This window comes from Protopterus annectens, chromosome 2.part0 (genome assembly GCF_019279795.1).
Source record: "Protopterus annectens isolate FY-2018-M chromosome 2.part0, PAN1.0, whole genome shotgun sequence".
Lineage (NCBI taxonomy): Eukaryota > Metazoa > Chordata > Ceratodontiformes > Protopteridae > Protopterus > Protopterus annectens.
Genome location: NC_056728.1, coordinates 1,007,079,828 through 1,007,106,339, shown reverse-complemented (window position 1 = coordinate 1,007,106,339; position 26,512 = coordinate 1,007,079,828). Strand labels below are relative to the sequence as shown.

Here is a 26,512-nt window from a genome sequence, read left to right as displayed (position 1 = left end):
ATAAGCATGAACATGTTCAATTACAGTCCAGTGCAACACTCTCCTCCTAACCAAAAACTGTGGTGACAGAGAAAGCTGAACGTTATTTCTACAAGGGCTCATTCTCTTACAAACAGCTACATTAATACTTAACTACAGACGCATGCATTCTACTTAAGTAGCAAAAAGTTGGCAGTATTATTACTAGTGTTTTCATGTACAACGTAAGCATTCAAGCAATATAGTCAACCACTGCAACACATACTTAGAAACATGCAAGCACTTCCATGACAGTTATCCGGAACGCTTTAAGGGCAAATAAAAAAATGTTTACAATAAATTCTCAGTAATCCTTCCTGCCCAAAATCAAAGATATTCTGTATCATAGAAACAGAGAATTTTTTGGCAGAAAGTACTTGTTGCCATCCTATCCCTATGCCTAGGATGGTCTGCGCACAGTTTGCTCACACAAACACAAGCTAACAAATATCTCCAGTTATGTCATGTTGTTTGGGCTATTTGTTGACCCTGTTTCACAGATGCTTAAAACTACTGCTGTTACTGCCCATAGTACATGTCATTAACTGTAGCAGACAAAGTACAGTTTTGTACCTACCATAAATGTAGATGTTCGAGTGTAGACAGTGCTGCAGTCATTACACTTGGGTTATCCTGCCATCAGGAGGTCCCGAAGTTGGCCAGAGTTCCAAAGTCTTGGTCCGGCATCGGTTGCTGTCGCCTCCTCCCTGACGTCAGTGCAACAGGGGTATACAAGATGCAGCTGACGCCATTTTATTCAGTTTTTTTCTTGCCCCAGATGTCAGGTGCCTCTAAATATGTACGCAATTCCAATTGCTAATAAAACATACATAAGAAAAGCAATAAACAACTTACAGCTACCAGCAAATACTCCCCGTAGGTAGTAAGGGTAGAAGACATAGGTACGTACCAGCCAGTAAGAGGGGAAGGAGGGAGGGTAACCTGGACTGCAGCAGTGTCTACACTTGAACATCTACATTTATGGTAGGTACAAAACTGTACTATGTTCATCGTGTTACACTGCTGCAGTCATTACACTTAGGTGAAATCCCAAAACTGAGGAAGGGTGCCTGGTACTATAAGGCATTGGGGGTGGCTATAAGGCCCTGCAGCACTGCAGTGGTGAGGCCAGCTCTGGATTTAGAGTATAGAGGCAGATGGTAATGCTTGGTGAAGGTGTGCACAGAACTCCAAGTTGCTACTTCCAAAATACCCTTGGTAGGTACTCCCCTAAGGTAGGCAGTTGAAGTGGCTGTTGCCCTGGTGGAGTGAGATCTAATGCTGCTAGGTACAGGTTTTCCACGGTATATGTAGCAGAAACGTATACAATGTCCTATCCATTTTGAAATAGTCTGTTTTGAAATGACTTTTCCCTATGCTCCTGCAGCATATACTACCAATAATTGCTCAGATTTTCTGAAAGCTTTGGTTTTGTCGAAGTAGAAGCGTAACTGCCTGTGAATGTCCAAAGAGTGCAGTGTTCTCTCCCCTTTATTCTGTGGTTTAGGATAAAAAGTTGGCAGGTGAATAGTTTGGTTTAGAGCCACACTGGATACCACCTTTGGCATAAAAGTAGGGTTATAGTACGTAAAGACACCCTGTCCTGGTGGAAAATGAGGAAAGGTTCCACTGCCATTAGTGCCTGTAATTCTGAAACTCTTTGTGCTGATGTTATTGCCAGGAGCAGAGTAGTTTTCCAAGAGATATATTTTAATTCTGCTGTGTTGGCTGGCTCAAAAGGAGGTAAAGTTAGCTTCTCCAAAAAAAAGTTGAGGTCCCAAGTTGGAGTAGGTGCTCTACGGGGCGGTCTTATGTTTTCAGCCCCTCTGAGGTACTGTTTTAACAGAGGATTAGAAAAAAATGGTGGATCCGTGTTGTAATGAGCAGAGATGGCAGAGGCGTGGATCTTGATGGATGAGAAGGAGAGTCCTTTGTCCAGCACCTCAGTTAAGTATTGTAGTATCTGAGGAATGTTTGGGACAAGTGGGTCAAGGCTGTGAGCTTGGTTCCAGGCACAGAATCTCTTCCATTTATCCAAATAGGCTTTCCTGGTACTAGGCCTTCTGACCTCCAGAATGACATCCATAACAGCTTTGGAGAGAGGCACTGCTTGCTTGACTAAGGAATCTTCCATGCAGCTAGATTTAAGGTCTTTAGCTGGCTGTGTAGTACTTGTTTGTTGTGCTGAGTCAGCAGATGTGGGATTTGAGGCAAAATCCAGGGTGGTTCTTGTGCTAAGCTCCTTAAGATTGGGTACCAGTGCTGGCATGGCCAGTCTGGTGCAATCAGGATCATCTTTGGCTCTTCCTGCCTGGCTTTTATGAGTACCTTTGGCAGGAGAGGTAGTGGTGGGAAAGCGTATACTTGTAGGTTCTCCCAGCTGAATGAGAGGGCATCCACTTTCCATGCTTGTGGATGGTAACTCCTTGTGCAGAATTTTGTAGCTGGCAGTTTATTGGGGATGCAAACAGATCTATGTCCGGGCTCCACCATTTCTGTGTTATTATTCTGAATATTTGTGGATTCAACTCCCATTCGTGGGGATCCATGATGTTTCTGCTTAAGTCGTCTGCCAGTGTGTTTTTCTCTCCTGGCAGGAATTGCACTTGCAGATGAACTTGAAGGTTTATAGCTGTGTTCCATAAGGTCATAGCTTGTCTGCATAGGGGGTAGGAGTGAGTGCCCCCTTGCTTGTTTATGTACCACATAACTGTGGTGTTGTCTGTCTTTAGTAGTAGCAGGTCCTTGAAAGCTATATGCGCATTTTGTACAGCTAGCATCTCTTTTTGATTGATGTGAAGATGCCTTTGTTCTGCGGTCCACGTGTCCTGAATACTTTTGCCTGCCATGTGTGCTCCACAGGCATAATCCGATGCATCTGTTGTCAGTGTTTGCCTGGCTGGGGGTTGTGTAAAAGGCTGTCCCTTGTTGAGGTGACAAGCTTGAACCCACCATTGAAACTCCTGTTGAAGGCAAGGGATTAGTGGTATAACTGTTTCCAGACTTTGACAGTGTTGAGACTATACATTCTTTAGGTACCACTGTAGTTTCCTCATATGCAGTCTGGCATATGGAATTAGTAGTATGCAGGAAGCCATGTAACACAAGGCCTGCAGAATTTTTCTTGCAGGGAGCTGGGTCTTTGTTGCCATCAATTGAAAGTATTGAGTCAGATGTCCTTGTTTGTCTGGCATGAGATAAGCCATCTGGGCCGTTGTGTTCAAGCTGGCACCCAGGAACATAATCTCTTGTGAGGGCACTAGTTTTGATTTCTTTTCATTTACTGTGTACCCCAGTCAACTTAACTTTTTTACAAACGCCAGATGCTTTAGAAGAATGTCTTTGCTCTCTGCTTGAATCAGGCAGATGTCCAGGTACGGATAAATTTGAATTTCTTTCTGTATGCAAAATGCAATTACTGGTGCCAGGCACTTTGTGAAGACCCTGGGCGCAGTAGATAAGCCAAAGGGCAGTGCAGAGAATTGGTAGTGCATTGAACCAGCTATGAATCTGAGGTATCTTCTGCAGTTTTGTCTGATAGGGACATGCAGGTATGCCTCTTTGAGGTCCAAAGTCATGAGCCAAGCTTTCTTGCCCAGCATGGGAAGAAGCTGCTGTAATGTCAACATTCTGAATTTCTGAACATCCAGGTAAGTGTTTAGAGATGAAAGATCCAGAATGGGCCTCCAGGCTTTGTCCTTTCTGGGTACCAGAAAGAGTCTTGAGTAAAATCCTTGTCCTTGCTCCTGTGATGGTACCTTTTCAATAGCTCTCATATCCATGAGTGCTGTAATTTGTTTTTGAGCCTCTGCCCATTGATTTGGTGGCAGATTTGGCATTCCTTTTAACCTTGGCAGAGTGTGAAAGTGGAACCTGTAACCTTGAAATACAATGTTGAGAACCCATTTGTCTTTGGTGATCATTTGCCAATTGTGGTAGAAGAGTGCCAGTTTTCCTCCCAAGGGGGCTGCCAAGAAGGATTTGTTTGGCAGCTAAAGTGGGAAGTCATTGGAGCTGCTTTTTATATGGTTATGGCCTGTCTTCCCCTTCTTTCTGGCTTGATGCAACCCATTGTCAAGGCCTGTAAGGACCTTGTGTTTGACCTCTACCTCTTGGACATCTGTATCTTCCCCTTTGAGGTCTGTCTGTAATTGGAAAGGACCAATTCTTAGTTGGCCAGTTTCTGCTAAATCTAGGAGGCTGAACCTGTAAGAAATCCTTCACTGTTTGCATAGATTTTGCCTTATCCTCCATTTTCTTTAGTACCTCTTCTGCCTTAACTCCAAATAACACATCCTGCTGCAAAGGTGCATCCAATAATTTTGCTTTAACATGATCTGGTAACGTATGTTCTTTTAACCAAGCATGTCTTCTAATGACAAAGCCTGTAACTGCTGCTCTGCAGGAGGCCTCTAGAGAATCAAAACCACATTGCAAAGTATGCTTTCCCACTTGTTCAGCTGCATGCAATAAATCCTGCATTTCTTTAAAATTAGGAGGATCTGATTCTGGAAGCATTTTTTGTTTTAACTGAGACAGTAAAAATTGCTGATATTTTAGCATGTGAAACTGGCAATTTAAGGCTCTCATTGCTAAAGTTGCAGACGTATATACTTTATTTCTCCATCTGTCTAATGCTCTGGAATCTCTGTCAGAGGGAACTGGATTCTTGGCTGATGAGGCCTTAACTCCTGTGGGTCCCTGAGAAATAGTTTCAGGGTCAGCTACAGGGCTCTTATACAGAAATTTGTGAGAGTCAGGGACTCTGTAGTATCTGTCAGGTTTAACAGGGGCTGGAGGTAAGGATTCAGGATTTAAGCTGGATTCAGTGTACACATCATCCACAGTATCTAACACTGGCAGAATAGCAAGGGGTCTGTGTTGAGGTAATAAAAGGAAGTATCTGAGCCTTTTCTTGGATTCTGAGTAATCCTGGCCTTCCCAGTGGAAATGCTCCCTCATGGTATGTAGGGTTTCCCCAAAGAAGTAGTCCTCAGGCGGTGAGGCTGATGGAATTGATTCCTCAGCATAAGAATCCTCATAAGGGGGTAAAGAGTATCCTAGGTCTGAGGATGAATCAGAAGAGATGGACACCTGGTCGGATGAGTCATAGTCTGCATCCTGTCTAGGCCTTTTATCAGGAGGGGGATGGGACCCCCTGATCAGAGTAATTAGGTCTTCAGCCATTTTGAGCATTTGTTTCTTAGGCATGGAGGCCTGTCCTGGAGAATGCTGCATTTGTTTCTTTGACTTTAAAGGAGGTTTAGACTTAGCTGAGGGTTTAATGCTCAACTGAGTAGGTCTGAAGACACCCTCTGTAGCTGTGGGTTGCTCAGCTACTCCAGATCCCTCTGAAAGGTTAGTCTCGGTAGGCTGAAGAGCTTGTGCGTCTGAAGGCCCAGCCATCTCCACATGGGAGTCAGAGGCGGCTTGTGGTTCTACAGAAGCGGTCGTCAGGGGCTGCGAAGGCGCCTTGCTGAAAATCGGAGAACCAGTGACTGGCGTAGAAGAGGCTTCGTCATCAGTTTTGGGCTTCGGATGTCTATCCTTGTCTTTGCATTTTTTTCTGTATTCCGGTCGTCGGAAGTTCCGACGGCATGGTATAATTGAATTTTCTACAAAAATAATGTCGGGCAAAATCAAACCAATGTTTAATAGTGCGCTTGTTAAACCTAGCAGAAAACCGACAACCAGTAACGTTGTGGTCAGGGCCTAGGCATGGGATACAATAGGAATGGAAATCCTTATGAGGTATTTGCTTCCCACAAGAAATACAGTTAACTTTTACTGACATCGGTCTGAGGCAAGAAAATGTTTCCCCAACGGGGTACTTAGCTTAGTAGAAGACTTCGGTTCTGGATTTGGAATGAAAATCTCAGGAGACGGCCGGCCGGCACTTGTGAACTGCTTTTGCATCGGGCACCGCGCGGCAAGAAAGACTGAAGAAAATGGCATCAGCTGCATCTTATATATACCCCTGTCGCACTGACGTCAGGGAGAAGGCGACAGCAACCGACGCCTGACCAAGACTTTGGAACTCTGGCCGACTGTGGGACCGCCTGATGGCAGGATAACTCAAGTGTAATGATTGCAGTAGTGTAACACGATGAACATCTACAGTTCATTTCTCTTAAAATTCAGACAGCATTAAATCTAAAACTTCAGTCATCTGCACTGCAAGTAGTACGCGCTACTACAACTGTTATTTTACAAAACCAAAATCATTAAGAAACCAGTAATAAAGCAGGACTATAAAGCCATACATCAGAATAATAAAAATAGGTATATATAAAAAACAGTAATGGCAATCAAAACATTTTGCCAGAAAAAACATAAGGTACTCACGGAGGTCTACAACCACAAAGGATATACAGGCCATTGAAACGTTTGTAATAAAGAAAATGGTAGGATGTGTCAGCAGAGTTCAGTAAAGCAAATGAAAGAGAAAAAAGAAAAGAAAATACAGAACATGGTTATAGTGCAATATTAGAAAATACTCATTTTGTACTTAGGTACTCTTAATGCATCCTGAAAAAAGGACAGTGCATGTCAACAAAAAGTGGCATCAGTATTTTTTTCTCTACAGAAAAAAAATTCTATATTTTAATGAACTCTATACTGGGTAAAAAGATTAACTTAAAGCAGCTTTACAAATGTATCACCACTTACTAACATAAAACATTCGTTAACATTTTTAACAATTAAATGCAGTTAGATGAGGCTCACTTAACAATTACACCAGATTTCAGTAATAAATATAAGATACATAAATATTATGGATTTACTTCATTTTTAAAATCCCACTGAACCTAAGGATCTATCCAAGATGCACTGAATAATTGAATAAAAACATTCTTTACAACATTTATCTTTAGAAGAAACAAAACATTAAGTGAAAAATGTTTTTTCTGGCCAATCACACTAATGTCCAAGTCCACCCCAATTAATGTCTTCCTCTTCCCTTACTCACTACCACTAACCCACATTCCCTTCTCTACCTCCTAGTTTACTAGTCCTAGTATTACTTTTTGCATGGAAATCCCTTCTGTCTAAATGAACAATAGCCTTATGGGTACAAAAGACATGAGTTTCTAGCTGGGAACGAAGAGTCAAGATCAGTTACCTAACTGTAGTGCAAGAATTACCAATTCCCAAAGCTTCCCAATCACCCTTCAGCTGAAAGTACAGTTGTGTACCTACCATAAATGTAGATGTTCGAGTGTATTCACTGTTGCAGTCATGACAACTGGGTTATCCTGCTGGCAGGCTACCCGCAGTCGGCCTGAATTCCAAAGTCTAGGTCCGGCGTTAGTTGCTGTCGCCTCCTCCCCGACGTCAGTGTGCCGGGGGTATAAAAGATGCAGCCGACGCCATTTTCTTCAGTTTATCTTGCCCCAGATGTCAGGTGCCCCTAAAATAGTAGGCTAAATTATGCCAATAAGCATGCATACACAAAAACAACTTTTCCTTCATTTACAATTAAATACACCACAGAGGTTGTATAGAAAAGAGAAGTACAAATAAGACCCAGCAAAGGAAAGTGGGATGGTGGGTGGGTAACCTGGACTACAACTGTGAATACACTCAAACATCTACATTTATGGAAGGTACACAACTGTAGTATGTTCATCGTGTTTCACTGTTGCAGTCCATTACAATTGGGTTGAATCCCAAAGCTAAGGTTGGGAGGCTGGTGCTAAATTGGATTAGGAGAGGCTATGAGGCCCTGCAGAACTGCAGTGGCAAAGCCTGCCCCGGATTTAGAGTAGAGATGTAAGTGATAGTGCTTTCTAAAAGTGTGCAGTGAACTCCAAGTTGCAGCCTCTAAGATGTCTTTGGTTGGTACTCCTCTGAGGGTGGCTGCTGAAGTGGCTGCTGCTCTTGTTGAATGTGGCCTAATTCCCTTAGGCACTGATTTGCCATGCTGTGAATAGCAGAAACAAATGCAGTGGCCTATCCACTTTGAAATAGTCTGCTTTGAGATATGCTTTCCTTGTGATCCTACAGCATATGCCACTAGAAGTTGCTCAGTCTTTCTGAAAGCTTTGGTTCTGTCCAAGTAGAAGCGTAGCTGCCTGTGAATGTCCAAAGAATGCAGAAGTCTTTCACCCTTATTCTGTGGGTTTGGATAAAAGGTAGGCAAATGAATTGTTTGGTTAAGGGCCACACTGGACACTACCTTAGGCATAAATGTAGGGTTTGTCCTCAGAGAAACCCTGTCAGGATGGAAAATGATAAAAGGTTCCACAGCCATGAGTGCCTGTAACTCTGAGACTTGTCTAGCAGAGGTTACTGCTAGGAGCAGAGCTGTTTTCCAGGATAAGAATTTTATATCAGCTGCAGAGGCTGGCTCCAACGGAGGCAGTGTGAGATTTTCCAAGACATAGTTGAGGTCCCGTGGAGGTACTGGTGCTCTCCTTGGAGGTCTTATGTTTTTGGCCCCTCTGAGGTACTGCCTTAGTAATGGATGAGAAAAAATAGGTGGTTCTGTATTGTAATGAGCTGAAATGGCAGAGGCATGAATTTTAATTGATGAAAAGGAAAGGCCTTTATTCAGTATCTCAGTTAAGTATTGCCAAATCTGAGGAATATTTGGAACAATCGTGTCAACTCCTTGTGCCTGTTCCAAGCACAGAATCTCTTCCATTTTTCTGCAGAAGATTTTCTGGTGCTAGGCCTCCTGGCCTCCAAAATAACATCCATCACCGCTTTAGAGAGAGGTGTGTTTTGAATGGCTACATTATCCACCATGCTGCCAGATTTAGGGTCCTGAGTTGGCTGTGCAGTATCTGACTGTCTTGTTGGGTCAATAAGTGAGGAGTTTGAGGTAATGTCCAAGCTGGGCATTGAGACAAGCTCTTTAGGATTGGGTACCAGTGCTGGCAGGGCCAGTCTAGGGCAATTAGTATCCTTTTTGGTTTCTCTTGTCTGACCTTTAGGAGTACCTTGGGGAAGAGAGGCAGAGAAGGAAAGGCATATACTGTTAGGTTTTTCCAGCTAAAAGATAGAGCATCCACTTTCCATGCTTGCTTGTGATAAGTCCTTGTGCAGAATCTCTGTAGTTGGCAGTTGTGAGGGGAGGCAAACAGGTCTATGCCCGGGCATCCCCAGTTCCTTGTTATCATGCTGAAGACTTGTGGATCCAATTTCCACTCATGGGGATCCATTAGGTCTCTGCTCAGTTCGTCTGCCAGAGTATTTATCTTTCCTGGCAGGAATTGTGCTTGCAGATGTACTTGGTAAGTCGATGCTGTGTTCCACAAGTTCATGGCTAGTCTGCAGAGGGGGTAGGAATGTGTGCCTCCCTGCTTGTTTATGTACCACATGACTGTAGTATTGTCAGTCTTTATCAGTAGTTGTCCTGGATGAAGTAGATCCTTGAAGGCTGTCAGGGCATTTTGAACAGCTAGCATCCCCTTTTGATTGATATGTAGATACATTTGACTTGCGGGCCATGTGCCCTGAATACATCTTCCTGCCATATGGGCCCCCCAGGCATAATCTGATGTATCTGCTAATGTCTGCCTGGCTGTGGGTAAGGTGAATGGCTGCCCCGTGTTGTGGTGACAGGCCTTTGCCCACCATCGAAACTCCTGTTGCAGGCAGGGAATGAGGGTAATTATTGTTTCCAGGCTGTGGCAATGTTGAGTCCAAACACTTTTTAGATACCATTGAAGTTTCCTCATATGCAGTCTTGCATATGGAATTAGCAGAATGCAGGATGCCATGAAGCCCAATGCCTGCAGACGTTTTCTTGCAGATAACTGGGTCTTTGTTGCCAACATTTTGAAATAAGTGGTCAGTTGTCTTTGTTTGTCTGGCGTGAGATAAGCCATCTGGGCAGTTGTATTTAAGCTTGCACCCAGGAATATTATCTCTTGAGAGGGTACGAGTTTTGATTTCTTTTCGTTTACTGTGTACCCTAGACCTGTTAGTAATCTTTTTACAAACGCCAGATGCTGTAGTAGAATGTCCTTGTTCTCTGCTTGAATAAGGCAGTCGTCCAAGTAAGGATATATTTGTATTCCTCTTTGTCTGCAAAATGCAATTACTGGTGCCAGACTGGGACATGCAGGTATGCCTCTTTTAGGTCTAAACTCACAAGCCAAGCCTTCTTGCCCAGCATGGGCAGAAGCTGCTGCAGAGTTAACATTTTGAATTTTGGAATATCCAGAAATGTGTTTAGGATAGACAGGTCTAGTATTGGTCTCCAGGCTTTGTCCTTTCTGGGCACCAAGAATAGTCTTGAGTAAAACCCTAGTCCCTGCTCTTGCTGTGGTACTTGCTGAATGGCCCTCATGTCCATGAGGGATGAAACTTGTTTTCGTGCCTCTGCCCACTGATTGCGTGGCAGGTCTGGCATACCGTTTGCCCTTGGCAGGGTGTGAAATTGGAATCTGTAGCCTTGTGATATGATATCTAAGACCCATTTGTCCTGGGTGATCATGTGCCAATTTTGTGAAAAAAGTGCTAGTTTTCCCCCCAAAGGAGCTGCCAGAAGATAAGTGCTGGGTGCTGGCAGGAGAAAGTCATTGAGGCTGTTTCCTGTATGGTTGTGATTTTTCCTCTCCACTTTTGGAGGTAGAAGCACCCCATTGCTTAGGCCTGTATGAGCCTTGGGGCTGTGATCTTGCCTCTGGGGCATCTGTATCTGCCTCTGTGGCTTGTTTGACACTGGAAAGGACCAATTCTTTGTAGGCCAGTTCCTGCTAAATCTGGGAGGCTGTACCTGTAAGAAATCCTTGACTGTTTGCATAGATTTAGCTTTGTCCTCCATTTTCTTCAACACCTCTTCTGCTTTAACACCAAACAAGGTATCATGCTGTAATGGAGCATCTAATAGTTTTGCTTTAACATGATCAGGCAGATTCTGTTCTTTTAACCAAGCATGCCTCCTAATGACAGAACCCATAACAGCGGCCCTGCAGGAGGCCTCTAGAGAATTAAAACCACATTGCAAAGTGTGCTTTGCCACTTGTTCAGCTGCATGCAATAAATCCTGCATTTCTTTGTTTTCTGCATATTCTGAATTTGTCAACATTTTCTGTTTAAGCAGTGACATAAGATATTGCTGATATTTAAGCATATGAAACTGACAATTTAAAGCTCTTACAGCCAAGGTAGCAGAAGTATAAATCTTTTTCCCCCATCTGTCCAGGGCCGCTGAATCCCTATCAGAGGGGATAGGGTTTTTTGCAGTGGAAGCCTTGACCCCTTTGGGACCCTGAGAGATAGTTTCTGGGTCAGCAGCAGGGTTTTTATAAAGAAATGTATGTGAATCAAGAACCCTGTAGTATCTGTCTGGCTTAACAGGAGCTGGTGGTAAAGAGTTAGGAAACAGGCCGGACTCTGAAAATACATCATCTACAATGTCTAAAACAGGAGGAATAGCAAGTCTCTGAGCCTTTTCTTGGATTCTGAGTAATCTTGGCTCTCCCAGTGGAAATGCTCCCTCATAATATGTAGGGTCTCCCCAAAAGAATAATCCTCAGGAGGAGAGGCTGAAGGGATAGATTCTTCAGCATCAGAATCCTCATAGGGAGGAAGAGAATATTCCTGTTCAGAAGAGGAATCAGACGAAATGGAAACCTGATCTGAAGATTCATATTCTATGTCTTGCCTAGGCCTCTTATCAGGAGGGGGATAAGAACCCCTTATCAAAGTAATTAGGTCTTCGGCCATTTTAAGCATCTGTTTTTTAGGCATGGAGGCCTGTCCAGGAGAATGCTGTACTTGTTTCTTTGTCTTTAGAGGTGCTTTAGTCTTTGCCTTTGAAGCTGAAGTTGGTTTCACATATAACTGTGTAGGTCTGAAAACACCCTCAGAAGCCGATGCCTGCTCAGCGGCTCCAGATCCATCTGAGGGAATAGTTTCTGAGTGTCCAATACCTTGAGTTTCTAGTGGCCTAGTCGGCTCCACGTGGGAGTCAGAAGCGGCCTGGAGCTCTGAGGTAGCGGGCGTCAGGGGCTGCGAAAGCACCTCACTGAGAACCGGCGAAGCGGCGACAGGCCTAGCGGAAGCCTCGTCGTCGGTTTTGGACCTCGGATGCCTATCCTTTTCTTTTTCTTTGCGCTTTTTATAAACTCTGGTAGTCGGCTGTTCCGACGGCATTATATAACTAAATCTTCTGCCAAAGTAATGAAATGCAAAATCGTACCGGCGCTTAATAGTGCGTTGGTTGAATCTATCACAAAACCGACAACTAGCAACGTCGTGATCAGGGCCTAGGCAAGGAATACAGTAAGAATGAAAATCCTTATGAGGTATTTGCTTTCCACAAGAAATACAGTTATTAACTTTTTCTGATATCAGTCTGGAGCAAGAAAAAAATTTCCCCAATGGGGTACTTAGCTTTAATGAAGACTTCGGATCTGAAATTCGAATTTGAAAATCTCAGGAGTCGGCCGACCAGCACTTGCGAACTGCTTTTGCTTCGTGCACCGCGCGGCAAGAAAGACTGAAGAAAATGGCGTCGGCTGCATCTTTTATACCCCCGGCGCACTGACGTCAAGGAGGAGGCGACAGCAACCGACACTGGACCTAGACTTTGGAATTCAGGCCAACTGCAGGTAGCCTGCCAGCAGGATAACCCAATTGCAATGACTGCAACCACGATGAACATCATGTACTGTAACATTGAGCAATGGTGCATTGTATCCATTAGCATGACTCTGCAGGTTTGGTCAATGTTCACCAGAAGTACTGTCCTATTGTAACCTGTAATAGCCAAGGTTCAGTACTACAGCACTATTCAAACCACCTAGGAGAATACAAAATGGGCTGTAGCTGCTGAATCTACCTCCCACTCAACTGCCTTTCCTACATCTAATCCACAACCTGAACTCAGGTCAAAGGCTGCAGACAGATACCCTGGTCCTGCATCAGTGAACCAGCTTAGTTACATGCCCTCCCAGTCATTCCATTTCACAAAGAATTTGTAGACTCAACAAAATGACTGCTTTTCATCCATCTAAGACATTACTTATCCTTGTTTTCACATTCTTAAACATGTCACCACTTCTGATCCCTCAGCCTTATTAGCAAAACTGCCACATGTCTACAGGAATTAATTCCCCTGTAAACTGTACACGTTTGTCCAATCCCATTTTCCAACAAACTTGCAAGGTATCCATCTCTAGACAAAAAATAATTTCCCCAAGGTATTACTAATCTTTAAGGATCCATGTCTGTTGTCTCTTTTTGCTCTGTTTTACTTGCATCACTAACCTCACTACTGACCTTTAACTAAACCTACCATTATTCCATTTCTCTATCCATATTGTTTTGGGTCGTGTGTCTTACTTGCCTGTATATAGTAAACAATTTTTTCCTTCAGAAGTGACTCTATGAAGCTCTCTAAAACTAAGACTGAACTAGGTGATAAGCAGTTTTCTACACCTGCCTCTGTCCTAGTCTTATGAAGGTAAATTGCTTTTTTTTAAATGATTTTAAGCCTTCATTAAGCAAAACTAGCAAATAAATCACCGAAAGAGCTCACAGGTGCATAGGCTAGAACAAATCTAACTGCATGCAGCCTTGATAAAAAAATGCAGAAATCTTAGGCATTGGTACTGAAAAAAAAACAGCTTAATTCGTACAGGTTTAATGCAGTTCAAACCATGGAAAGAAAAGTAGAGTTACAATTCACAGTGACCAGACCTGTAACAGAACCACAATCAACATGCAAAACAAGTATAGCATTCATTTCACAGGTACACTGTCAAACTTTCAGGCCATTCTTAAAGGATCAACATTCTTTCAAACTATGCCAACATATCAATACAATGACAGTTTTCAAACTATTTTTGCCTATCTGATGCTCTAGGAGAGGAAGTCCTAATCGGGATCTGAAGAGGCCAAACATAAAAGGAAGGTTACCTATACGATGACTAACTCAAGGAATTACCTTCTTACATCCCTTGGGAGATGGATGGAAGGAATGTATCCACAAGCAGAGTGACACTTGTATCATGATCTATTACAATGACTGGAAACCTGCTGAATATCTTGCCTGTTTCAAGGCTGTCTCAGGCAGTATGCATAGACTATACAGAATGCATTCTGAGTGGTTTTATGATGTGACTGTGTTAGGCAAAGGGAAATTCACTGCAGGACACAGTAACCACTTGTTCAGTGATTCAAAATGCTACGTGTAAAATGAGGCTAAATCAAGAAATTAGGCCTTGCAGGTCGTGGTGCTGCGGTAGCGTTGTCGCCTCACAGTTAGACGTTGCCCGTTCGATTCTCAGTTAGAGCGTCTTCTGTGTGGCGACATGCGTGAATGGGCATTCCTTCGTTGAAGGTTGTGCGTTAGGCCCGGCAAGCCAGCACATAAAACTCTACTGCCAATCATTAGCAGACCGGAGTTCCACTGTGGCAACCCCTAACCAGGAAAAGCCGAAAGACACAAACAAACAAAGGCCTTGCAGAATAAAAGTTCCAGCGTCTGCTCATTTTACATGCCAGATTCCAAGCTGCAGTATACAAAAAGCGTGTGGACTATGATCTCAGTCTGCTGAACAGGGCACTTAAATTCTCCACAAAAATGTGAGGCTCAACAATAGATGAGCTATTTACAGCAAACTCCACTGCATGAGGTAATCAATTTGAAGGGGATTTAATCCCAGGTAGCCATACCTCTCAATTGTACAGATCTTCACAGAATGTCCAGATTTTTGACTCATACATTTGTTCCATTTTTCATAAAATTGTGTTTTTCTGGCAAATTAGTGGAAAATCATTAAGAAGTTAGAAAATAATGACAGACATTTGAATTTCAGATTTCATACCCTTCAGAAAATTATTGCTGATGCAAAACCTACTACTCTATCAACTATCCAAGTTTGTAAGAGTAATATTTAAAAATTGTCCCTATTTTGGGCCTTTGTCCCACTTTCATGTCTTTGTCCAGATTTCTTGCTCTAAGAGGTTGAGAGGTATGCAGGTAGCCAAACCTTCAAGCCACAAGTAGAAAAAGAGTAAAGCTGCTTAGATAGTTAACATGGAATACTCTTAATAAACATCCGAAACATCCTACATGCAGCCAAAGTGCTAAGTAAAGGTTCTCATGGACTGCTATGAGTTGAGAACTAAGGAAGACATGATGTTGCGTCTTTCGGCTTTTCACGGTTAGGGGTCACCACAGCGGAATTCCGGTCCGCTAATGATTGGCAGTAGATTTTTACGTGCAGAGTTGCCAGCTTTAACGCACAACCTTCAATGAAGGTACGCCCATTCACGCATGTCTCCACATAGAACAGGTTTAGCTGAGAATCAAACAGGACAACGTCTTACTGTGAGGTGACAATGCTACCGCAGCACCGATAACCTTGTGAATTCTAAAAGAAAACTATGATTTCTGTATAAATTTAACTCCATCACTCCGAAAAAGAGAAAGTACCGCATCTCAACAACATGATGCTAAGGTACTCATCAACCATAAGTATGAAGAAATAAAAAAGGCATTTGCTTTTGCAACCTACTCTGAAGTGATGACAGGACAAGAGAGACAGACACAGGAATTCCATAATAAAAAACAGCACTCAGTTGGAATTCAAACTCTTGAGATAGGGTTTTGGTTGAAAAACTACTTTTAAAATATTACAGGCAAAATTCTGCTGAGCTTAATCCTCCCTTCAGTGATTTTAAATAACAAAAAAGCATGAACTTTCAAGTGTCAAGTACATTATGCCAGAATTCGGAAAAGTACGCTAGTCAAACACTGTGCAGTGCAGCTTACTGGTAAAGGAAGACCGCTTCCTAGCAGATAACCAGACAGCAAACTGCTTTAATTCAAGAAAAGATGTGGCACTGTCTGAGCAAAAGCCTTCTGAAAACTAAAAAAACACAATCCATTGGAATATTTTATGTCCAACTGTAGAAATGTGTGCATGTGCTACTGCCTGAATTCAGATGCCCTGGAATCAGTATATACCAGGAGCCATTTACCCAGAGTGGTAAGAATCCACATCAGAAGCTGTGGTTAACACAGTAGCACTAACTTCTTGCACAGTAGCAGTAAACTAAATCTGTCTTGTTCTCACAACAGTAACCATAGTCATAGGATGAGCATGCTTTGGAATAGTGGAAAGGAATGCACCACATACATTAATTTTTTATACAATGGAAATGATACAGCTTAGTAAGCTGAAACAAAAATGGCTGGAATTTCTGACAATAGTAACCTTTTCCAGATTTGGAAGCAAAGAATGGAAGAAAGAAAAAACTCCTACATTACTTTTATCAAATATCCTACAGAAAGCTCAGACTCTACCAGATTAGTACTCAAGGAAGCATACTGTGAAAACTATGCATATGCCAGGCTGCAAGGATAAAAAGTGACAGTTACTGCTTAATGTTAGTCTCAGAGTATCTTGTCAGACTGTGGTAGGAGCACACCCTACAATGTCTTCTCGTCAGGTGGTAAACAACAGCCCATTTATGAACCAATGAACGTGTGACCTATAAACAGATGCAGTCAGAAATCTTGTAGGAGATGTCTGCATCTCAATCACAATGATGTGCAAATTAAGTTCCTGAAGGACCAAGCGAGTCTGATGTAAGTGAACAAGAAACATATGCCTCAGCATGTTACAGAACCTTCTGTGTGGGAGCCAGACTTGCTTACAAAACACTAGTGATCAGCACTTACTGCATATCGTTAGTGTGCCCTGTTTTGCTTTTCCATAGAAGGTAGACTTTCAGCTCTACCAGATATTTCCCCTTTCTCTGTGATGGTGAAACTCAAATGTAGTGAGGGTATACACCCCCCCCCCCCCCAATGGAGGGTGCAGCTTTCTTCCATACAAAAAATATTTTTTCTTCTACCTTTAAATTTTGGAATGCTGTACACATTTCCGGGATTTCGCTCAATTCTAAATGTCCTTTTGTAAGTCTATCATAAATGAATCACAGTCTAGTCAGGGAGCCCATGTATACTGTATGCTTAAGTTGAAAAATTTAGCAAAATGGTAGAACTATGCAAAAGGAAGAAGGAATCCAATCACTGTGAGATTTAGTTCTGGTTAAATTTAATGTCAAGGACACATTTATTAGACTGGAAGTGGTATGGTACAGCAAAGAGGAATGAAGCCCTGAATACAGCAAAGATTACTGGGATTCAAATAGTGTCTTGGGCACTCAAGAAGCCAGCTTGCAGGTGGTAGTGAACAACTAATGCCTACTTACTATCCTGCAGGGAGGACTGATGGTATTGGTCTATCCCATGCATGTTCCATGGGCTGGTATTACATGGCCCTACTTCAGTAGTAACTGGGGTTCCAGTAAACCAAGACAACTTTAGACTGCTGCCTAGATGACTGATCCTGAATGACTGGGGGTGGGGGGCTGACTGTCAAAGCAATGACGAACAAACATATAAAAGATAAAAAAGAAGGAACTCCTGTAGCTGAACTTATACAGCCTGGTTATGACATCAAATGACACCTTGTAGATCAACTGATACAGTAAAAACATGTATGCTGGATCTAACGTAAAGGAACTTCCTTTAAGGGTACTCACTTGTGCAGAATCCCACATAATACTAGAAGGGTGGAAAGAGCTCAGAAGTCTGACTGTTGTAAACTGACTTTTCAAATGTGGCCTGACTCCCCAAGCTGCTTCCCTATCCCTAGAAAAATGAAACACAATGACCCAAGTTCGACTAGTGGCCTGGGAAGTGATAAGGCCATGCAGGGGAGTGGGGAAGTAAGTAACTTACACTAATATGTCCATCCTGGGTGGAGAGAAATGGTGGTTCCAAATCAGTGAAAATAACCCTCACAGGCATGTGTTTGAGAGAGTTCAGACACACACAAGCCTTATGATGTGGGAGCTTATGTCTGACACCCGAGCAAGCTTAGGAACTTAACCACAAAACACCTGATGGTCATTTGCATGACAACTCCTGAAGATGGGATTAGCTGATGGTTCGCAGGTAATCAAGGAGCAATAGCATAAAATCTAATAATGTCCAACGGCCGGGTGTAATGAGGATTAAGTGGCCAGAACAAAATGTTTGCAGAACATTCATGAAGCAAGGAGACATCAGCCACTCTGATACAATGGGCTTTATCAAACAGGGGCATATCATTTTGAATCTTATAAGCAAGCTACAGTGGTTAGCATGCCATGGAAAGTACAGTTGTGTACACTTACCAAAAATGTAGATGTTTGAGTGTATTCACTGTTGCAGTCATCACATTTGGATTATCTGCTTGCAGTAGCCCTCATCAGCCTGATTATCATAGTCTTGGGTCCTGCATCGGTTGATGTCTCATAGGTTCATAGGTTCATAGTAGGTTACTAGGCTAATGGCCCCAGGGCCTTTACAAGCCTAGCCATGTAATACCCATGTTCCCTAATTGACCATTGTTAGATGGTTTGATTGTTTGCAGAGCAAATCTATGATCAGCACTGGCTGCATCTGTCCATGAGGGACACGTGCCACCCCAGGGCTGAATTTACTTTGCTTTGGCACCAATCATTTGTCTGTGTTAACCCCTCCTGTAATATGCTAACATATTTAGGGGACTCGATGACTGCTCCCAGTTTGCAGTCATCTGCGAACATGGTAAGTCACAGGCCATATACTTTTGCCTGGACATTCCAGAAATACATTCCAAACAGTAGAGGGCCCAGCACAGAACCTTGTGGTACCCCACTGGTCACTGTTCTACTGGTGGAGTTGTAATCCCCAGTTTTGACAGTATGGGTTCTGTTGGTGAGCCAGTTGGCTACCCATCTAGTAACACATGGGTTAATAGGTTCATCTTCGATGACATCAGGTAGTCAGGGGTATAAAGCATGCAGCCGATGTCATTACATCAGTTTTTCTTGCCCCAGATGTCAGGTGCCCCCCCAATGGGAAGCAATTAAATATAAATATGCAAGGTTATACCTTCAACAAAAAAGCAAATACACCAAAAAGCTTTTAAGCATAGTAAAGGAGTATAGAGGTATAGCCAAAAGAAGTCAAGGGGCTGGAGGGAGGGTAACCAGGACTGCAACAGTGAATACACTCGAACATCGACATTTATGGTAAGTGTATACAACTGTACTATGTTCTTCGTGTTTCACTGTTGCAGTCATCACATTTGGGTAGATTCCCAAAGCTAAGGATGGGAGGAGGAATTTAGATAGCATTAAGACCAGCTATAAGGCCCTGCAAGACTGCAGTGGCAAACCCAGCTCTGGATTTAGAGAAAATAGGCAAATGGTAATGCTTGGTGAAAGTATGTACAGAACTCCAGGTAGCAGCTTCTAGGATGTCCCTGGTAGGGACAGCTCTGAGAAAGGCTGTAGAGGTAGATGCAGCTCTGGTTGAGTGTGGTCTTATCCCCTGTGTGATAGGTTTTCCATGGTCGTATAGCAGAAAGAATGCAATGGCCTAGCCATTTAGAAATGGTTTGCTTTGAAATGGCCTTCCCCTCTGCCTCTGCAGCAAATGCCACCAGCAGTTGTTCAGATTTCCTTTGAGGTTTAGTCCTGTCCAAGTAAAATCTAAGTTGTCTGTGCACATCTAATGAGTGCAGTATCCATTCCCCTTTGTTCTGTGGATTAGAAAAGAAGGCTGGCAAATAAATGGACTGATTAAGAGCCACACTGGATACTACCTTGGGCATGAGGGGGGGAGTCCTGAGGGACACCCTGTCCGAATGAAAGATGACGAAAACTCCACTGGCATAAGGGCCTGTAATTCAGATACCCTTCTTGCTGAAGTGATTGCTTAAAGGAAGGCTGTTTTCCAAGAAAGGAATTTTAACTCTGCATTTGCAGCTGGCTCATCGGGAGGTAGAGTGAGTTTTTCCAATACAAAGTTAAGGTCCCAGGCTGGAGTTGGGGCTCTCCTGGGTGGTCTTAAGTTTTTGGCCCCTCTGAGGAACTGCTTCAGCAGTGGATGACAGAAGAGGGTTGGGTCTGTGTTGTAATGAGCTGAAATGGCTGAGGCATGAATCTTGATGGAGGAAAAAGAAAGGCCCTTGTGAAGCATCTCAGTTAAGTATTGAAGAATCTGAGGTAAACTGGGCGCTGCTGTGCCCATCCTTTGAGTTTGGTTCTAGGAACAGAATCTTTTCCATTTTTCAGCATAAGATTTTCTAGTACTAGGCCTCCTTGCCTCCAAAATGACATCCAACACTTGTTTACTGAGGGATGGTAAAGTCAAGCAATTAGCCAGGCTGCCAGGTTCAGGGTTTGAAGCTGAGGGTGCAGAATCTGGCCCTCCAGCTGGGACAGCAGGGTAGGGGTCTGAGGCAGGTGCCATGGTGTCAGCAGTTACACACTGCACAAGAGGGGATACCAGTGTTGGCGTGGCCAGTCTGGTGCAATCAGTATCATCCTTGGTTTGTCCTGTTTGATCTTTAGTAGTACTTTTGAGAGGAGAGGCAAAGGAGGAAAGGCATAAACTGATGAAAGGGCATCCACTTTCCAAGCTTGTTTGTGGGGAGTTCTTGTGCAGAATTTGTCCAATTGGTAGTTCTGAGGGGAGGCAAACAGGTCTATATCTAGGCTCCCCCATCAACATGTTGAAAGTCTTTGGTTCCAGTTTCCACTCGTGTGGGTCCATGAGATTTCTGCTTAGTTCGTCTAACAGTGTATTTAGCTTTCATGGCAGGAATTAAGCCTGTAGATGCACTTGGTAGCTCAAGGCTGTGTTCCACAGAGCCATGGCTAGTCTGCAGAGGGGGTATGAATGGGTCCCCCCCGCTTGTTTATGTACCACATAACAGTGGAGTTGTCCGTCCTTACCATTAATTGTCCTGAAAGAATGTGGTCCTTGAAGGCTGTCAGAGCATTCTGTACAGCTAACATTTCTTTTTGATTGACATGCAGGTGCATTTGAGTTGGATTCCATTTGCCCTGAATGCACTTCCCTGCCAGGTGAGCCCCCCCATGCATAATCTGATGTGTCTGTTGTTAGGGTTTGGGTGGCAGGGGGTAGCGTGAATGGTAGTCCCTTGTTTTGGTGGCAGGCCTCTGCCCACCAAAGGAACTCTAACTGTACGCAAGGTATGATAGGAATCATTGCTTCTAGATCCTGAGAATGTTGACACCACAGACTTTTTAGATACCATAGTAGTTTCCTCATATGCAGTCTTGCATATGGAATTAGGAGAATGCAGGAGGCCATGAACCCCAAGGCTTGTAGTATTTGCCTTGCAGATAGCAGGGTTTTTGTGGCCATTAGTTTGAAGTAAGCTGTCAAATTAATTTATTTCTATGGCATGAGGAAAGCTATCTGGGAAGTTGTGTTCAAGCTTGCTCCCAGGAATACAATTTGTTGACAGGGTACCAGATGTGACTTATTTTCGTTTATGGTGTACCCCAGACAAGTTAGCACCTTTTGTACAAACGCCAGATGATACAAAAGTATGTCCTGGCTTTCTGCCTGAATTAGACAATCGCCCAGGTATGGGTATATTTGAATACTTCTTTGCTTGCAAAATGTAATGACTGGAGCTAGGCACTTTGTGAATACCTTGGGCGCAGTAGATAAGCCAAAGGGCAGTGCAGAGAACTGATAGTACATGTAGCCTGCTTTGAAGCATAGGTATCTTCTGCCAGATTCCCTGATTGGGATGTACAGGTAGGCTTCCTTTAAATCCATTGTTGCCCGGCATTAGAAGCAACTGGTGAAGAGTTAGCATCTTGAATTTTGGGATCATCAAAAAGGTGTTTAGGATAGAAAGGTCCAGGATAGGACGCCATGAGTTGCCTTTTCCGGGTACCAGGAAAAGTCTTGAGTAGAAACCTTGTCCCTTTTCCTCTTCTGGTACAGTTTGAATAGCCCTTATGCTTAAGAGGGAGAGCACTTGCTTTTGAGCCTCTGCCCACTGATTTGGGTGTAGATCTGGCTAAGCGTTTGGGGTTGGTAACGTGTGGAATTGAAATCTGGATCCTTGGGATAGTACATTAAAAACCCATTTGTCCTGGGTAATTAGTTCCCAGTTTTTTGTCTGCAGAGCATTCTTTCTCCCTAAAGGAGAAGTCAGCTGAGAAGGGCTTGGAAGCTTTAACGTTAAGTCATTGAGACAGTTTACCATAGGGGGAGTCTTACTACTCCCTGATTTGGAAGTGGGAGCTCCCCATTGCTAAGTCCTGTGTGTACCTTGGGACTGAAGCCTGGATGTTCTGCTGGTTCTGGGTTTGGACTGAGAAGGCCTGGAAGAGGCAGGAAAGGGCCAATTCTTAGAGGGCCAATGCCTACTAAATCTTGGATGCTGTACCTGTAGGAAATCTTTAACAGTTTGCACAGATTTAGCTTTTTCCTCCATCTTTTTAAGTACTACTTCTGCTTTGTTGTCAGAGAGGCGGTCCTAATTTAAGGGAGCATCCAGCAATTTAGCTTTAACATGATCTGGCAAAGATTGCTCCTTAAGCCAAGCATGCCTTCTAAGTACAGACCCAGTGACAGCAGCCCTGCAAGATGCCTCTAGTGAATCAAAACCACATTGCAAAGTGTGTTTTCCAACTTGTTCAGCTGAATGCATTAAATCCTGTAAATCCCTATTTTCAGCACAGTCAGGAATCAACATCACTTTCTGTTTAAGCAATCCAATAATATGCTGTTGATACTTTAACATATGAAACTGGCAGTTTAAAGCCCTAATGGCCAAGGATGCTAAAGTGTATACCTTCTTACCTCATCTATCCAGCACCCTGGAATCTATATCAGAGGGTGTAGGATTTTTGGCAGTAGTAGCCTTAATGCCCTTGGGTCCCTGTGAAATGGTCTCAGGATCCGCAGTAGGATTTGTAAAAAGGAACTTGTGAGAGTCAGGAACCCTGTAATATCTATCAGGTTTTCTGGGAGAAGGGGGGGCCAAGCTAGATTCTGAAAAGGCATCATCAACAATGTCCAGTACAGCGGGGGATAGCTAAAGGCCTGTGTTGGGGCAGGAGTAAGAAATCCCTAAGCCTCTTTTTAGAATCAGAGTAATCCTGGCTTTCCCAGCGAAAATGCTCCCTATGAGTATGCAAAGTTTCACCAAAAGAGAAATACTCTGGAGGGGAAGCAGAGGGAATGGAGTCCTCTGCATCAGAATCCTCATAGGTAGATAAGGGTAAATCCTGGTCATCAGAGGAAACAGAAATTTCAGAATCCTGATCAGAAGTATCATAAGCAAATTGGATAATGTGTCCTTTTTGGGACCCCTTTTGGGATTGGCAGTGCGTGGAAGTAAAATTTGTAACCTGGGATATAATGTTGAGAACCCATCTGTCTTTGGTGATGGATGTCCAGTTTTTTGCATGATGGGCAAGTTTTCCTCCTAGGGGCACAGGCAGTTGGGCAGAGGTGAGGAGTGGAGTTGAGAAGTCATTTTGAATTCTTTCTGTAAGGGGGTGGCTTAGTGCTCCCTGTTTTAGAAGTGAAGGCACTCCATTGCTTAGACTGTAATCTGGGGGGTGGGGTGGGGCTGTTTCCCCTGGGTCTAGTTTGAGATGGCCTTGAGGGGACTGGAAAGGACCAATGTTTCGAGGGGCAATGTCTACTGAATCTAGGAGGCTTCATTTGCAAAAAAATCTTTGACTGTCTGCATAGATTTAGCTCTTTCTTCCATTTTTTTTTAGAACCTCTTCTGCTTTGGTGCCAAACAGATTGTCCTTGTTCAAAGGGGCGTCTAGTAATTTTGATTTGACATGGTCTGGCAAGGTCTGCTCCTTAAGCCAAGCATGCCTTCTCAGTACAGAACCAGTGACTGCTGCCCTGCAAGATGCTTCTAGGGCATCAAAGCCACATTGCAAAGTATGCTTGCTGACTTGGCATGCAGAGTGCATAAGCTCTTGTAATTCTTTATTTCTGCACAGTCTGTAAAGGTAGATCATTTTTGTTTAATAAGTTCCATAATATGTTGCTGGTATTTCAGCATGTAAAACTGGCAATTCAATGCCCTATTGGCGAGAGTTGCAGAGGTGTATACTTTTTTACCCCATCTGTCTAAAGCACGGGAATCCCTGTCCGAAGGGGTGGGATTCTTAGCTGTAGTTGCTTTTATACATTTAGGCCCCTGGGAAAGGACCGCTCGGTCAGCAGTAGGATTTTTGAAAAGAAATTTGTGAGAGTCAGGTACTCTGTAGTACCTGTCTGGTTTCCTTGGAGCAGGGGGTAAAGTATCAGGAGTTAGACTGGATTCCATAAAGACATTACCCACAACATCCAGAACTGGAGGGATCTGAATCCTCATAAGCAGATAAAGGCATGTCTTCATATTCAGAAAACTCAGAGTTGTCGGACTCTTGGTCTGTTAAATCTGCTGGTGACAGATCTCTTTTTCCTCTTAGCAGGGGAAGGCTGGCTTCCCCTAATCAGCATAATCAGGTCTTCTGCCATTTTAAGCATTTGATGTTGTGGCAAGGAAGCAGGTGCTTGAGTTTGGGTAGTCATTTTTTTAGGCGTAGCTTGTATTCTTGGCCTTAGAAACTCAGTAGTTTTAGACAGAACTGAAGACGTGAAAGATGTCGTCGGTTTGAGTTGAATATCAGTAGTGCGAAGAACTTCCTCAGAAGCCGGTGCCTGCACAGTGGCTCCGGACCCATCCAAGGGAGCGACATCCGCACATTCTGTAGTCAAAGAAGAGTCTCGCGGCATACCAGACTCTGAATAGGTCTCAGTAACGGCCTGCAAATCCATCGAAGCAGGCATCAGGGACTGCGAAAGTGCCTTACTGAGGACTGGCGAACTGGCGACTAGCTTAACGGAAGCGTCGTCGGCAGTTTTGGACCTGTGCGGTCTGTCTCTGTCTTTATCCTTAAGTTTTATTGGAAGTTCGGTAGTCGGATGGCTTACCGAAGCCATTTCAGAATACGGAGATCGAGAGCAAAAGTATTTAGTGAAAATAAGGGCCCGACGATGAATAGTTTGGGCATTGAACAAAGCACAAAACCAACAACGAGGTACATTGTGGTCTGGGCCTAAACAGGTGACGCAGTAAGAATGGAAATCTTGGTGTGGTATTTGCTTTCCACAGTCGAGACAATTGTTAACTTTTTCTGACATCGGTTAGAGCAAGAAAAAAGGATCCCCAATGGGATACTTAGCTTTAGAAGACTTCAGGATGATTCAGTTCGGAAACAAAAACTCAGGTAGCGGCCGACCTGCACTCATGCAAACTGATTCTGCTTCAGGCTCCTCGGTAAGAAAGACTGATGTAATGGCATCAGCTGCCTGTTTTTATAACCCTAACGACTTGATGTCAATCCTGGAGCGACAGCAACCGAAGCAGAAATACTAAGTCTCTGGTATTCGGGCAGACTTGAGGGCTACCTGCAGGCAGATAAACCCAAGTGTGATGACTGCAACAGTGAAACACGAAGAACATCAGCTTCACTGAAGGTTGATGGAAGCAATCACTTCAGTATCATTTGTGTTTTATAGTGGCAACTACTCTAGAATTGAAGCTTTTTTAAGTACTACAATCCTCCAGGAGATATTAAGGGCCCAAACAATAAACATATAATGTATGAGCATCTGAAAGGGGCAATTTGTACCTACACTTTTGTGGCAAACAGAAGAAATAGAAAGAAGAAAAGGAAGAAAAAAAAGAAAAAACTTTTTTTTTTTTATTTTTACAGAGGGATAAAGTGAAAATGGAAATACCAACAATGGTAAGGAAGACTGCAATAGCATGAAAAAATAGTAAGAAACAAGGAACGAACTGCAAATGATGATAAACAAGAATTACACCAAATATAAGAAGAGTAAAGCAGTAATACATAATAAAATTTATGACAAAGAAAAATGAAAACTTTAAGAGAAAACACACTTATTTGAGAAAAACATGAGAGCTGAGGCTGACGTCTTTTTGCGAAAACCTGCAAATGAGATCAGGGGTATGTTATGGGTTGGTGCATTATGTGTAAGAGAGAAGCTTGAGAGCTTTTTAGTTGCCACGAGCTTTAGTAACAGCTGAGTTGGATCCAAGGTTCAGATCTGAACCCAACAGTTGAAGACAGAATGAAAACTGACATCAGATCTAAATGCCAAGAAATGCATAACAGTATCTTTTGGGAAGTCATCCACCCCTGGTAACGATCGTATTGAAAACACACCCCTAAGAGTTAACCCAGTAGTCAGGGTCTTGGGGACACACCTTGACAGTAATCTAGCCTTTAACCATCACATGTCTACAGTAGTGAGGAAATCATTCTATATTGTGCAACTTATAAACAGAGGTATGGCATTTAGGTCTACGGAACTCATCATTCTACTTTATTCAACTTTCATCAGACAGATCGCCATCTTTGGTATGTACCTGACCAGGTATATAAAACAAGTGGAATGTCCAAAGAGGTTCTTCACTAAAAGAATACAGGGTGTAAGTAACATGTCCCATGTAGACCGCCTCAAGGCCCTATCCCTGTATTCTGTCTCTTACATTCTGTCGAGGATAGATTTATGCCTAGTATACAAGGCATTGTCAGATTCCACCCTGATGGATCTCCTACATATTTGCAAAAAAAAAAAAAACAGAACCAGAATTATCCATTCTAAATC

General features: G+C 43.2%; 1 protein-coding gene across 13 annotated transcripts in view; it reads right to left on the bottom strand.

Annotated features, from left to right (window-relative positions):
* LOC122793337 (PDZ and LIM domain protein 5-like) overlaps positions 1-26,512 on the bottom strand; it is a 2,364,325-nt gene that overhangs the window by 1,001,976 nt on the left and 1,335,837 nt on the right. For 12 of the 13 annotated variants that reach the window (XM_044061256.1, XM_044061255.1, XM_044061265.1 and 9 more), the window contains one exon: positions 6,364-6,369. The exons of the other annotated variant lie outside the window; for it this stretch is intronic. In XM_044061256.1, the coding sequence (XP_043917191.1) occupies positions 6,364-6,369 (6 nt within the window). The remainder of the gene's footprint in view (positions 1-6,363; positions 6,370-26,512) is intronic. 13 annotated transcript variants of the gene reach the window in all.